This window comes from Mastigoproctus giganteus, chromosome 9 (assembly GCF_048544385.1).
Source record: "Mastigoproctus giganteus isolate SK-2022 chromosome 9, ASM4854438v1, whole genome shotgun sequence".
Classification (NCBI taxonomy): domain Eukaryota; kingdom Metazoa; phylum Arthropoda; class Arachnida; order Uropygi; family Thelyphonidae; genus Mastigoproctus; species Mastigoproctus giganteus.
The window spans coordinates 62,484,883-62,499,597 of record NC_143583.1 but is presented as its reverse complement, the minus strand read 5'-3'; the positions used below and the strand labels follow the sequence as shown (position 1 = coordinate 62,499,597).

The 14,715-nt window shown below is 38.2% G+C and overlaps 1 protein-coding gene across 1 annotated transcript in view; it reads right to left on the bottom strand.

Moving 5' to 3' along the window:
* LOC150080284 (immunomodulatory peroxidase-like) overlaps positions 1 to 14,715 on the bottom strand; it is a 175,469-nt gene that overhangs the window by 29,051 nt on the left and 131,703 nt on the right. The window contains exon 3 of the mRNA XM_090380678.1: positions 6,523 to 6,615. Within this exon, the coding sequence (XP_090236804.1) occupies positions 6,523 to 6,615 (93 nt within the window). The remainder of the gene's footprint in view (positions 1 to 6,522; positions 6,616 to 14,715) is intronic.

Genomic DNA, 14,715 nt, shown 5'->3' with positions numbered 1-14,715 from the left:
ACGATTTGTCCTTTATGAACTTTTTGTAGTCCACATCTATCTCCTGGACGTTGTGGAGCATCTCCATGGGCAGGAATCTATCCCCTATTCTCAGCCTCCACGCCACAGACTGCAGAGAGGGGAGGGCTCTTAAGGGTTTTGGGGGGATCCTCCAATTGCACATCTGCCAAAAATTTGGCGTATTGACTTCCCCCGCTATCATTTTAATTGACACAAGCAAGCGGAGGTCAAATATCCGTTTGGAGACTTTTCTGTAGTTTAGTAGTTGGATGATATCTGAAGTATGTGTGAGTGGGGGCAGTTTATGTTTGAAGAGGACCCACCGAAGAAGCCAGTACTCATCAGATGCAATGATTTTTAGCGTGGTTTTCGTTGCCGACGCCCAGATTTCTGACCCGTAGGTGATGACTGGCTGCAGAAACCGGTATATGTATTGGAGCGTGTACTCAGGCTCTGTGACATGAAGGAGGTGTTGTTTGGCAACACCTCCTTCATGTCACAGTTTTTCACCGTACTCTCTACCCTGTGTGGAAAAGGCCTGGGTTCGAACCCCGTTAATAACAAGAGGAACGCTTATGGGCCTTTCTTCCCAAGGTGGCCCAGTTAATCGGTCTCAGAAAAAGTTTTGGTTTCTCATTATTCTGATATTTTTGTCTATGAAAACAGACAAACACACCAAAGAACCACCTCAAATTATAGACTTTGTTCTCGGATAACCTTATCATGCAATATTTTTATTCTATTTTAGAGAGACAAACGCCATTATCCGCGGTCCTGCCTACGTGGTTAATATCTTTAAATACATTTTTAAAAGCACAGTAGATCCATGCATTCAGGTAATGATTATTGAGTGTTAGTATCACCAGAATGGGCAAATCTCTGTACATTTAAAAATCTTTCTTCAAACAATCGAGGTTTTAATGAACGAGGTTTGAAACTATATCGAAAAAGCATATTAAACAGGGGTATTTATTGCCTTTAAAACATTTCAGTCACGATGAATTAAGTCGTAATTAGAATTCAAAACGTGTATACACTGCTTTTCACAGTGCACCAACTCCTTCTAAAAGCAAGAAAGGAAATATTTTGGCATCTTTTATTGAAGAAAAGGGATTTACAGACATAACGCAAGGCAGAGGTACCATTGGCTTACTTTGGACTCTTTATGGAGTCCGTCTTACCTAGTACGTTCATGACAACTTAACATTTAAGCCTCTTTGTGTGCCGACATAGGGGATTTATATCTCAACTTTATGACATGTATTCTTTTTATGGTGACACTCACGGTGAAAATGTGTCAGCGGAGAAACTCCACTGTCAACTAATGTTTGACGAATGGTAACGTTATCTGTCAAGAATAAAAGCAACTTTTCCGATCAAACGGTGAGCGCATTTTTATTACAAATGTTACTCTGGTTCTGATGGATATTTTCAGCAATGCTATTTAAGGACGTTGCGTTGAAATTATTAGTCATTAATTTTATTACATATAATAAATAATAGTTTTTAAAGTGTAGATGCAATTGTTTAAAATATTTATTTATTGTTTTCAAATTTGTCTCGGAATACAATATTCTCTCCAGGCATTCTTACTGCGGCTATTGAGAACATCATGTACAGAATTCAACTGAAAATCGAATTTACTGGTGTGGCCTCAACTGAATATCGATCCGTTATTTGAAATGTCCATAATTTTTATCATTTCAAATTAAATTGTGCCACAAATCTCAAAATGATTAATCAGTAAAGTACCATAGTTTTTTTTAACATTTCTAAAGAGTTATTATTTATGCATTCCACATTTTTATTGCTTTTAAAGTTTTTATTAATAAGTTAATGAGTGGCCATAAAATATATATATACTTACTAAAGAGTGAATACGTCTTTCTTTAGACTCCAGAGCAGCCTGTATTCATCATGCCATGGACCCAACTAGGCATCAAAAGCGTGCCACAGGGACGTCAGCCCATGTCGACTCATTTGTTTCCGTCAGTTGTTTCGAATTGGATGGTTGCGGACCTTTAATCCAAAGAGACAGTTCCACCTCATTCCATAGGATTGGAATTAAATCTGGGGAGACTACCCGATTAGGCTGAATTCACTTTCATGTCCCATGAAAACAGTTCTAAACATTTCTATCCTTGTGGCATGGTGCATTATTCTGTTGGAAGAACCCATTCGCGGATGGATACACTGAAACTAGAAAAGGATTTAATAATAAATGTCACACTAAAGGTCACCCGGAACATTAGTTCAACTAATGTTCCGGGTGACCTGATTTGCCTGTTTTGCTGGCAAAACAGGCAAATATGTGTTTATATTCTTTTATATTCTTCCTCATTATAAAAATTTGTTTAAAAAGTGGGTTTATAAATCTGCCAAAATTTGTTTAAAAAGTGGGTTTATAAATAAGGGACCATTAATTAATTTGGTTTTCCACTTTGGAGTCCGCACGGTTATAACCACTGTCCTCACCACACTGTGTGGAAAATGCCTGGGTTCAATTCCCTTAATGACGCTCAGAACTTTTCTTTTATGAGCTTTTTTTTTTTCACTCCGTGGCTGAGTTAGTCTGTTTCAGAAGAGGATATTAAGGTCCCCTTACATCGGAAACTCGAGTTTTCCTTCTATTAAAGCAGAAAAGCCGACCAAGGGACACATGCAATTTACGGCCATATTACAAATGGGTGGATGAGGTTGTTCTCGGGTAATCTTAATATGACATTTTTGTTTTGCTTCGGATAAGGTTTGGGGAATGTAAAGCCGTCACTCTAGGTGTGGAAGCAAAAGTTTCCATTGTATGGCGGATTTGTGATTTAAAAAGCGTTAAACAGCTGTTTACAAGAAAAGTAAAAAAAGTAAAAGAAGTAAAATCAACTAGACGTTGAAAGGATTGAAGTTAATAAAGTTTTTTCCTTCATAGTGAAGACTTACTTGGTGATCAGCATTTAAACAATTAATTGGCGGATTTAGTGGTGAATATTCCAGTTGTAGTTGTTTTGGCAGAGTAGCGCTTATCGAACTGGAAACGGAATGTAGTGCATAACATGGGCAAAAGTAATGTCAGGATTTCCAGTAAGGAAGAAGACCATTAATAAGAAGAGTGGGAGAAAGAACAGAACCTTCTAACTTCTTAACCTTAGTTAAGAAGTTAGAAGGCCATCTACCATCATCCGCAGCGAGAGATCAGGGAGGAAACTAGCTATCCAATTACGACAAAACGGAAGGAAGGAAGAGCATAAGATGGAAGCATACTTAGAAGGCTTTTATGAGAAATATGATCGAAGGTCTTACCATTGTGGAAAGAAGCGGCTTGAGTTTTTTCAAACTCATTTACTGGAGAATGTGATTATAGAGAATGTTCACAAATTGACTGGCGAATGTGCATACTATCCAACCCTGCTTGGACATTGGGTGTATGCTGTCGAACAGCACTGTTTGGTTGTATTTCAGTGTTTAAGTACGTTTTGGTGATTATTGCTTTATAAAATTATTTTCCCCATCCAATAATATCGCTTATAATTATCTGAACGAAAGAGTTTATGCACCAAAGATAAGCCATTTTAAAATTGTGACTACGTAATCCTTCGTCAAGAATTTAGGAGAGCTAAAGGAAATGTTGATGAGAAGAGCATTCTGGATTATAGGAACTTGAAGAGGCACCTTTCGCGTTTACGATAACAAGTAATGTACATCTTCACTTACGCAAAGGACACATCTAAGTAAGTATTGGCTGACCATGGAAACAGGAGAAGAATGATAGGTCTACCTGAAACAAAAAGAAAATATAAGAATATCGCTTTTTTAAATCATAATCTATGTGCATTCTACGTCAACAGAAGGGGTGGGTGGAAAAAACCAACGTATTTAGAAAGCAACCTACGCTGGTAGATATATTTCATTGATACGCATGTCAGCAGGATGAAATGTATGAGTTATTTTTATATATCAGAATCACTTATGGTAACGAAGTTTGTCATCCTCAAAGCTCTAACAAGCAACTTTTCAGGAGTCACACACTTGTTTGACATCATTACTTCCGAAGTATTTTGCAGAACCACAATGATGCAAATTTTCTGATAGAACTATAGATCATTCAGCAGTCATACCCATCGACCATCTAAATGTCAAACTTCAACTCTTGTCTCAATATATATATATTATAAAGTTCGGTTACGGTTTAATCAGTTGGAGGCTACACAGCGAACTTCTCAGTGGACAAAGTCTAGAAGCAACCGAGAGTGCCAATTAAGATATCCAAAACATGTTGTCCATGAGTATAGACACAAATGACCTCTTGTAAAAATAATCGAAAGGATTGAGTTAGCGCAGTCCCTGAAGAATAATGCCAATGGAAAAACAAAGTCCTTGTAAACAACATCTTGATAAAGTCTAAGTGATAGCGAAACAGTAAAGATATTGATAAAGAAGAAAACACAGCTATGGATACTGAAGCCGGGTTTGCGCATTGACAACCGAGTTCCAAGAAGAATGAATTCAAAATTGTATTTGTAGGAAAATTGCCCTCCAAGTTATCTGAACTAGGACTTCGCACGTTGTATTTGGATTTCCTCTTACGTGTTTAAAAGTGGTCAAAAGAACAATGATAAACACTGGGCCTGCTGATGTTCACTTATATTTATTGGTTCAGTTTTTAACATGTTTTGCAGAAGTCAAACTGGTTTACAAATTTGCTTATTTTGTAATTATTTTGTTAATTTGCTTTTTGATCGATATATCAAACATCAAACCAATAAATTTAAAGCGAATGAAATTAAATCAAAAACAAATAAATCGAATTAATAAAATATAACAAATTCGTTAGAAACAATTGAAGATATTCAGATATATCATAAAAAAATAATAGCATTGAAAACCGTAGAATATTTCTGAAATACTTGGGCGTGATTACTCGCACGAGAAATAGCACACGCATGTAGTTTAAATTCGAAACGTTCACCAAAGTATAGCATTTCGAATTATTTATATTTATTGATGGTTGGTTTTTTCTCCATTTCTATCTTAAGATGCGCATAGATGAAACCAATCGGAAATAAAATGGGAATTATTTCTTTTTATTCTGTACTTATCTTTTGCTTTCGTGGCTGATATTCGCAGTTGTCCATGTAAACATTTAGAAGCTAAGACATTTTAAAGGTATTTTTCAAACTTGAAGAAAAATATTTTCGATTAGACCCAGGTGCTATTTTGAGATTGCTATACTGTTTTTTTTTTTATCTCTCTTCGAGTATTTTGGCGAGTTGAAATCGATTGTTTTATTTCCGCAGTGGAAACAATTTTGAATCGTATCATTTTATCTTGGGATAAAAATCACAGGCGGAACAAAAAAGAATAAAAAAACTTGAAAGAGATTTCGATGGATGAAATAAGTGTATGAGATGAAGAAGTTTGGTGGGCACCTGAAAAGAATGTGTATGTAAAAACGACCAATAAAATTGCTACTTAATTGAACCTTCAAGAAATTAAAGTTTGCTTCCATTTACTCGAATAAAAATATATCCAGAATGATTTCTGTTTGATCTAATAATATTTAGGCGTGTGTTGTTGTTGTTGTTTTATCTTTGTGTCAAGGAAACTAAGCTCGTGAGGATTGAGTGTATTGTGCTTGTAAACCGATTGTCTTCTGTGATTGGTCTGCTTGTATTTGGATGAAAATCTTGAGTTTTCTGGAGGAAAAGAACATGCCTAAGAGCGACTAACTCGGCTTCGATGTAAAATACTATTAGTATTAGTATTCGAAGGTAAGAAAGCGAGCTTATACAGCATCAGCCTCTAATAGGTTGTTCCTTGAATTTATTCAAACTGCCCACTTGCAACAACCAGATGGACATTTGTTTCAACAATCAACTACTATTGGCTAAAGGCAGATTTCCGTTCATTTAGTGGTAATGATCACTGTCCTTTCTCCTCATGTGTGCAGTCTGAGCAAGAGGAAAGCTGCCATCATTTGATTTTGAATTTTCTCCCTCCTGTGTGGGGGAATCAAACTGAGGCCTTTTACATGTAAGTGGAAGGATGGTGATCATCAGCACTGTGCTAACCTTGAGACCAATATTTAGGCATCTTTAGAAATCATAATACAGTAATTCCTATTAAGGTAGTTGCCTAAATTTTGTCATATAAAACATGTCACAAGAGCATCTTAATGAATGGTGATTTTCAAAAATAGAAAATTTGTAATACCGCTTGTTGTTATAACTCGTGACTTAATGAATAAACTTCCTTTCCTTTCCTTTTCGCTATATCAAAACAAAGCACGATTTACCAACTGAAAATCCAATCTCCAGACCCCATCTTGAAAGGAATAAAAATAGCATTGCTGTCTAAGATTATTACGAAAACAAAAGACTCCTGTAATATTAACCAGATCATCACCTCAGTCCTGCAGGACGCCACTGCCTTCGGCAAGATTGAGGTGATGTTCTCAAGATACCACTCTACATATCCACCCATAGAAAATTCGATTAGGTGGATTGCAGACTATTCTTAAAATGAACCTACACGTTGAACAGAACGTACAGAGCTGAAAGCGTCTATAAAATCCCAAATATCTGCAACTGTGTTACTTTCTGTTTTAGCTAAAACTTCTTTAAACTGAAAAGGGAAGGACAAAAAGTTAAATACGAATGTTCTCAAACCCTTAAATACCTAATAACTTTGAGAGACATTGGAAAGGATTAATGAAAGAAAGAATGATCACCGAAAGCTGGCAGAAATGTACGCATTATTTTTATGTTAGAAAATGAGAAATATTACTAAATCAACAAATTAATGAAAAAAAAATTGTTATCGTAAACAGATCGAAAAGTTAACAACAGACTTTTTATAATACCTACTGACATTAAACTCAATGAATCTTGTGTTTATTTGTTTTCTTTAGACATTCTCGGCAGCTAAGGCTATTTTACATTCTAAAACTAACAGAAGCTCCTCATGCTATCAGGAAGAATACCCTCGTATCGAACATTTCGACTAAATCAATAGAATTTCTCTTTCGCTACTAAAGGTGAGCTCTCGCAATCATGTCGTTTGTCTAGAGAGTAAAATTCCATCCCGTACCCGTATACCGGGGTCTTTGTAATCAGCGCCGTTGACACTCGCAGAACTTTTGTTCTACCTTGCAACATCCAATTTCCTTTTGCGTGTCCTTTTTCTATCTGGAATTGGTTGCTGATAGCAATTACAGACTTCTGAAGTACTCTCGTTAGGCCTGCCTGAATCAATATAATGTTTACTCTCTCATCTGTCAAAGCTATCTCTATTTGGTCAGTACATTACGGGAACAGATTCCTCTCCATCAATAGAATAACTGTTTATTTTTCTAATTATTAACACTTTTGTCACTCTGCATCACGGATTTCTATCTGCTTCTTCCACGATGAATTTTCATTTGCTGGCTGTGCCCACACTGATTCCCGCATCATTACATTGGAAATGCTGAGAAGGTAGCCAAGTTTAACAACTATAGAAGAAACAATTAAGCGTAATATTTCACTTAGAAGAGGCGCAGTCTGGAGATACACCCAGTCAATTGGCAAGGTAATCATCCAGTTGGCCTTCTTAAATAGGACTTTAATCTGCTCCTTAACGAAATCCAATTTTCTGTTCCATTGCTGTTATTACCCAAAATCGATTGCTGATCGTAATTACCATTGGATGAAAGGGATGCGAAAATAAATCCGACCTCTTTAGCGCTCTCGATTTTTTTTAACAAATTAATTAGTTGGATTGTAGCGTGTAATTATTTCTCTTTTAATTGGTGAAATCGCGTCAAAGATACGATTTTTAAATAGTCTATAATTAGGAGCTCATAAAGAGTAATTAACTGGCTAAGTGAGGAAAAAAAAATTGCCCAAATAAGTAACATAAATGATTCAGTTTCTTCGTTAATCTAAGAGAAGTTAGTCCTAGTTTCAAGTGATTTAAATCCCTTAATGTTTTCTGTATCTGTATCGGTTTTTTAATTCTCGAAGTATGAGAATTCACGAGACTTAGAATTCAACTTCAACGAGGTTTATTATTAGAACGTGAAACAGTTCCTGAGATTTGTTACTTATAGGAGTCTTCGCCAAGTCTTTCTTGCTCTTTTGATGGCATTACTGGGGGTAAGCGAAGTCCTGCTTCAGTCAGATATTAAAATACATTTTACACCTGGGTGTAATCAACTTCTAAGATATACAGTATTTCCATTTAACGACTAGTCTGTATTTTGCATACTTACTAACGTAGAAAAATGACTTCAGGGGACTCATGTACGTCCAATATTTCTTCACTCTTTTAAAGAGTAATAAATATTAAAGGCTGTTCTTATTTTTGTGTTCTTATAGATGGAAATTAAGGAAAAGAGAAATAAACATGATAATAATTTCTGGAATCTGTTCAATGAAAGCCGAGGTTTTAAAATTCAAGATTCAAACTCAATGACAGTATGAGAGATACCAGTGGAGTTCGAAATCCTTGAAATCATAAATCTCGATATTTCAATCTCCTCTTTTTATAGTTTATTCTATTAGGAAAGCGTTCTGTTAAACAGAATACAGAAATTTGATTCTCAATAGAGGTAAAGAATGGTATACGTCGATGTCAGGGTTTCCTGTTGTTTCAAAATGCCTTTCATCCCGCTTTTTTAAAAGAATGCATTTTTTGTTTTGTTAAAAACGAAACTCTGAGTTTAGCATGCATAGTTCCTGAGATAAGTCTGAAATCGAATATTCCACAATAACATTTCAGGTATGCATGCGATGTTTCCAAGAATTCAACTAGAAAAAAAATCTTATCCTGATCTTCTTCCGCTTCTTTCTGCTGTGTCGCTGACAAAACATCACGCTGTTAGACCAACTAAAGCCAGCAGAATACTAACAGCTCCCTATAAATCTCTTCGTTTGAAATTCAAGCCATTATTTCTTTTTGTTTCCTAACTGCGCAAGTACCGAACTAGCGGATGCACTCCTTTGTATCAGAATAAAATATTCCGAAACCAGAATTCTCGAGAACAACAAGCAGAGAAAAAACGAAAAATATAAGTATATAAGAATTACATTTTTTATGATAAATATATATATATATTTTGTGATAGATGGTATATTAGAATGTCTTTGATAATGTTGTGATGGGTTGAAATAAAATCAGTTTATAAGATGCTTTCGTATTTTCTAAGTTATTCTTGTATAGTTTAATTATAACACAGGATTCTTCCGTTTAAATGGAGTATATGGTTCATTAAAAGACTCTTCTTTTATAGAGGGTAACCTTAATTAAAGTCCTTTAATCATGGCTACTCTAAGAACTAAATTTCACCCACAAATATAAGATTTCGCTTTTTAATTAATCAGTAACCCCAACTCCAACACATCTTCAGAGAAAAACTCGAACTATTTGATGGAACAAAGCCATTCCAGCATAAACACCACGAGAGACTCCATCAAAATTGAGTTTAAGGAGCAGGCAGGTTATACCTTGATAACAGTGACATTGAACCATTGAGGATAATTATGAGGGCATCGTGGGACTCGGGAGAGATTTTTGTATTGGAGATGTACTAACGTATCGTCAATACATAAAGGCCGTTCTAAGAGTAAAGTCGGTAAATACAGACCGGTTAGTCTGACTTCAATGGCAGGAAAAATCTTGGAGGCAATTATTACGTGTGCAATCCATGGATTTAAATAGAAATAGCATTCTGTAGAACACACAGAACATGATTTTGGTTAGCGAAAATCATGTTTAACTGACCTTCTAAGTTATTTTGACCCATTCATGAGTTGGATATAGGGAACAATTTCAATATAGTTTATTTGGATTTTAGAAAGGCATTTGACTCAGTCCATCATGAGAGGTTACTATATAAGCTGGAAAATGTTGGAATTACTCGAAAGATTCTAAGGTGGGTCGAATGGCGGCTGCAGGGTAGAAGACAAAGGGTCGTGATTAAGGAATATTCTTCAGATTGGTGTAACGTCAGAAGATAGGTTCCCCAAGGATCAGTTCTTGAACTAATGTTGTTTTATGTTTTTCATAAACGACATTGATGAAGGGATAAAGGGCGTGATGTAAAAATTTGCAGACTACGTAAAGATTGGGAGAGTCGTTAATGATAAGTGTCAATCAGCGCTCTTTCAGGATGATTTGAACAGGCTTCAAGAATGGTTAGAAAAGTGGCATATACAGGGTGTCTCAAAAATATTGGTACAAACGTTTAGGGGAGGTAGGTAACATCTAAAGGAATGTGAATCGCATAGGAACCCATAACCAGAAACGTCACCGTAAGTCGGTAGACGGCGCTGTTCATCAGTTCGCGAGAGGGAAAATTTCTAATTTACTCATTCAAGCAGTAGTCGCCGCACGAAGAGCATGCATCGATATACGAACTGTGACCTGGCAGACATGCACCTAGTGTTATGGATTAGCAGAGGGCAATGGACGAGCCGCTCAACGAACGCTTCCCAGGCAGACATGTACCGGACCACCGTTTGTTTGCGCGTGTGCATCAAAATTTGTGCGATTGTGGGTCATTTAGAGGTAACAGGAGTAGTGCGGGCGGACCACGTTCCACGCGAACTCCCACCATGGAAGAAAGTGTGTTGAATGCCGTACAGAATAATCCTACTACCAGCACACGTGCCGTTGCCTCTGCCTTAGGAGTGTCTCGTTGCAGTGTACAGCGTGTCTGGCACCACGATTCCTTACACCACTTTCATCTCCAAAGGGTTCAGTTACTGCTCCCCAAGATCATCCTGCACGTGTGGCTTTTGCGCAGTAGTTTCTCCAAGAAAGTGTTCAAGACTTGAATTTTCCAGCCTATGTTTTGGTCACGGATGAGGCTTATTCAATCAGCACAATGCTCATGTGTGGGCTTACGACAACCCACACGGTGTGCGCCCCCCATGCGGCACAACGTCACGTCGCAATAAATGTGTGGGCAGGTATGGTCGGCGACTGCTTAGTCGGCCCATACCTGTTACCATCCCGCATGAACTCCGCCAAATATCGGATCTTTCTTGAACAAGTTCTACCAGGGTTACTTGATGATGTTCCAGCAAATGTGAGACGCAATATTTGGTTTCAACATGACGGGGCGATTGCCCATTATGGAAGGTGTGTTCGTGACCATTTGAACAGGCGTTTTGGGTCGATGGATTGGCCGTGGTGGGCCCGTTGCCTGGCCCCCACGCTCACCTGATTTATCGAGCCTTGATTTCTTTCTGTGGGGGCCCTCAAATCTATCATGTATGAATCGCCTGTGGTGACGAAAATGGATCTCGTGGCGAGACTCGTCTGTGCTGCTGCTACTGTCAAAGAAACTCCAGGTGTGTTCGACGATGTCCACCAATCCATGCTGCGTCGGTGTCACGCATGCATCGCGTCTCATGGTGGAACTTTCGAGCATCTGTTGTAACATCATGAAATGCATCCATCTCGTACTCCATTGTTAATATTATGTCAAATTAATGTTTTCCACTAATTACTGTCTTGTGTCATTTCTGCTTCTTGTGCCTCTGCTACTACTTTCCCGTGACGTTTCCGGTTATGGGTTACTATGCCATTCACATTCCTTTAGCTGTTACCTACCTCCCCTAAACGTTTGTACCAATATTTTTCAGACACCCTGTATATTTCAATGCTACAAGGTCTTAACTTGGGGAATAGTAAACCCAAAATAACTTATACATTTGGTGGAGTTGAATTGAAAACAGTAGAAAGAGAAAGGAATCTGAGAGAAAAAACCATACTACCCTCGCGCTTTGTATATACAGGTATATATGAAGTTTCCTAATAGGCTGACAGGAAAGCCCACGGTGTCCTGTTTATGATTTATAGAACAACATCCAGCAGAAATAGAATTATTATAATACCACTGTATAAGCAACTGTAAGATGGCACCCGGAATACAATACTTTGTTGAAGTATATGAAGACTTCACCTAAAAAAAAAAGACATTGATCTTTTTGAAAGTTGTTGTTGTTAGGTTTTAGGATCATTAGCGGCTAAGACCATATTGTTCCGTATATACTCTCTGTAATTTGCGTGTGTTCTGTGGTCGATTTTTTGTTTGCTGGATGAAAAACCAGAGTTTACGAGAGGAAAAACTATGCTACATTTGCTTCAGACAGACTAAATCACCCACGTTGTGAAAAAGCCCCATAAAAATTCCTCTCGTCGTCGACGGGATTTGAACTCTGGGCTTTTCCACCCGGTGTAGGAAGGACTGCGATTCTACTAGCTGTGTTACCCACAAGGGCATCTTTTTTAAAGGGTCCAAAGACGGACAACTCTCATGATGAGAGAGAGATCTACAAATGGGCTAGCGTACGAGGAAAGGCTTCAATAGTGTGGGCTAAAGTGCTTGGCAACCAGGCCTTAGATGGAACTTGATGGAAGTTTATGAGGGTTGAGAGAGGGAGACAGTAAAATGAATGAAGGCGGAATTTTCACTATTATAAAGAATTCCAAAACTAGGGGCCATAATTCAAATTACAGGAGAAGAGGTTTAGCTTAGATTGCAGGAAGTTTTCTTTTAGCCAGTTAGTTGTTGATTACTGGTTAGATAGAAGCCGACAATTTGAATAAATTCAAAAGGCAAATGGATAATTACCTAAGTTACCTATGCTATACATTTTTTGGCTGGTGTAGCAAAATCTTATGGCTTCTTTGCACTATATTGGGTATATCATAACACGTGGGATACACTTCAGGGATTGATTTAGGACCTAACGACAATAAAAAAATTAATGTAAACATAGGTCTGATTTCGCCTTGTTTCCAAGTTGCAGTCATTTTTATGTTCCAGCAATTATCTGCGTACGTTTACAGGAAATGCTCAAAATGACTATCGTTTACTTGAATGCAAACCTGAAAACGCCTCATCATAGACCTCCTTGCCAATTCAAAAGTTCCAGATGTCTGTCGGATTTGCTGTTCTGGTGCTGATCGATCTGCCACAATCTGAAACTCGTTTTTTAAATGAACCAAATTCCGTAAGGCGTTCGTGTATTCTCTGAAAGGTCTTCTTATTTGGCGCATGATGATTAGGGAAGTTTTCTGCATACAGACATCTTGCCTCGGCTGCACTGCATCTGACTAGTCCACACGTAAGATGCATGCCTGCCATCTCTCGATTTGAATAAGCCTCCGTTATTACAGCAAATGCACGGTATCAAAACGTTAATAACCAGCCCCAGATGTAGTGCCCTTGTCAGGAGAACTAACTGAAATCACTCAAAGAACACTATGGGACCTTGTTTACATAACTATAGCAAGGCCCTCTATGAGATATCGAGCATTGTTTGTAAACAGTTGAATGGAGCCAGCTATGCTAACTCCGTTTGTGGAAAACATTGGTGCAATACAAAATGGCTGTAAGTCGGAAACAAGGCGAAATCAGACCTATATCATCATGAACCTTTTTTTTATTGTTTTTAGGTGCTAAATCCGTCCCTGAAGGAAGGCCCAAAATTTGTATGATACACCCTGTATGGTTAATACCAATACTAATTATTTCGATATATATACAGGGTGTTTCAGTTAAACGTTTCAGAACTTCTAAGAGGGGTAGGGTACATCCTGACAACTCGAAATCATATAGCAATGTGGGGTCGGAAATGCTTTCCTGAAGCGGTGTTGTACACAGAAGCACCATAAAGAAAAGAGACCGTAAGTGAGAAATCGTTTTAATAATACATGAAAAGAAGCAAAAGGTACATGGATTAAAGTAAGTGTTCGAAGTTTCTTCCACGGGCTACAATGCACGCCTCACATTTCCGACGCATGGACATCCGAACATTCTGGAATACTCCAGGCAGCGTGTCCAGACACAGCAACCGGAGGATTATGCACCTCGTATTGCTTTCGCACAGTGGTACCTTGGAAAATGTGTACAAATCCCCTTTTTCCTGCTGAAGTGTTGTTTTCCGATGAGGCATCCTTCACAAGGGAAGGAATTTTCAACACGCATAACGACCATATCTGGGCGGTCGAGAACCCGCATGCAATACGACGTCGTGCAGCACAGATTCGATTTTCGGTCAATGTATGGGCCGGTATTATGGGAGATCACCTCATCGGACCTTACCTGTTACCGTGTCGTCTAACCGGACCTATCTACTTGATCTTTCTGCAGCAAGTATTGCCACAACTTTTGAGAGATGAACAGATTTCTGCATCGACGCAACAGACAATGTGGTTCCAACACGATGGAGCCCCTGCCCATCATAGCGGAGATGTTCGTAACTACCTGGATGTCACATTTGGTCAACAGTGGATCGGACGTGGTGGTCCCGTGCGTTGGCCTGCTCGGTCACCCGACCTATCATGTCTTGATTTTTATTTCTGGGGTCATATGAAATCGCTAGTTTATGACACCCCTGTTGACAATGCTGAGGAGCTGGTTGCAAGAATCGCAGTAGCTGCCGAAGAAATTCGAAATTCGCCTGGAGTATTCCAGAATGTTCGGATGTCCATGCGTCGGAGATGTGAGGCGTGCATTGTAGCCCGTGGAAGAAACTTCGAACACTTACTTTAATCCATGTACCTTTTGCTTCTTTTCATGTATTATTAAAACGATTTCTCACTTACGGTCTCTTTTCTTTATGGTGCTTCTGTGTACAACACCGCTTCAGGAAAGCATTTCCGACCCCACATTGCTATATGATTTCGAGTTGTCAGGATGTACCCTACCCCTCTTAGAAGTTCTGAAAC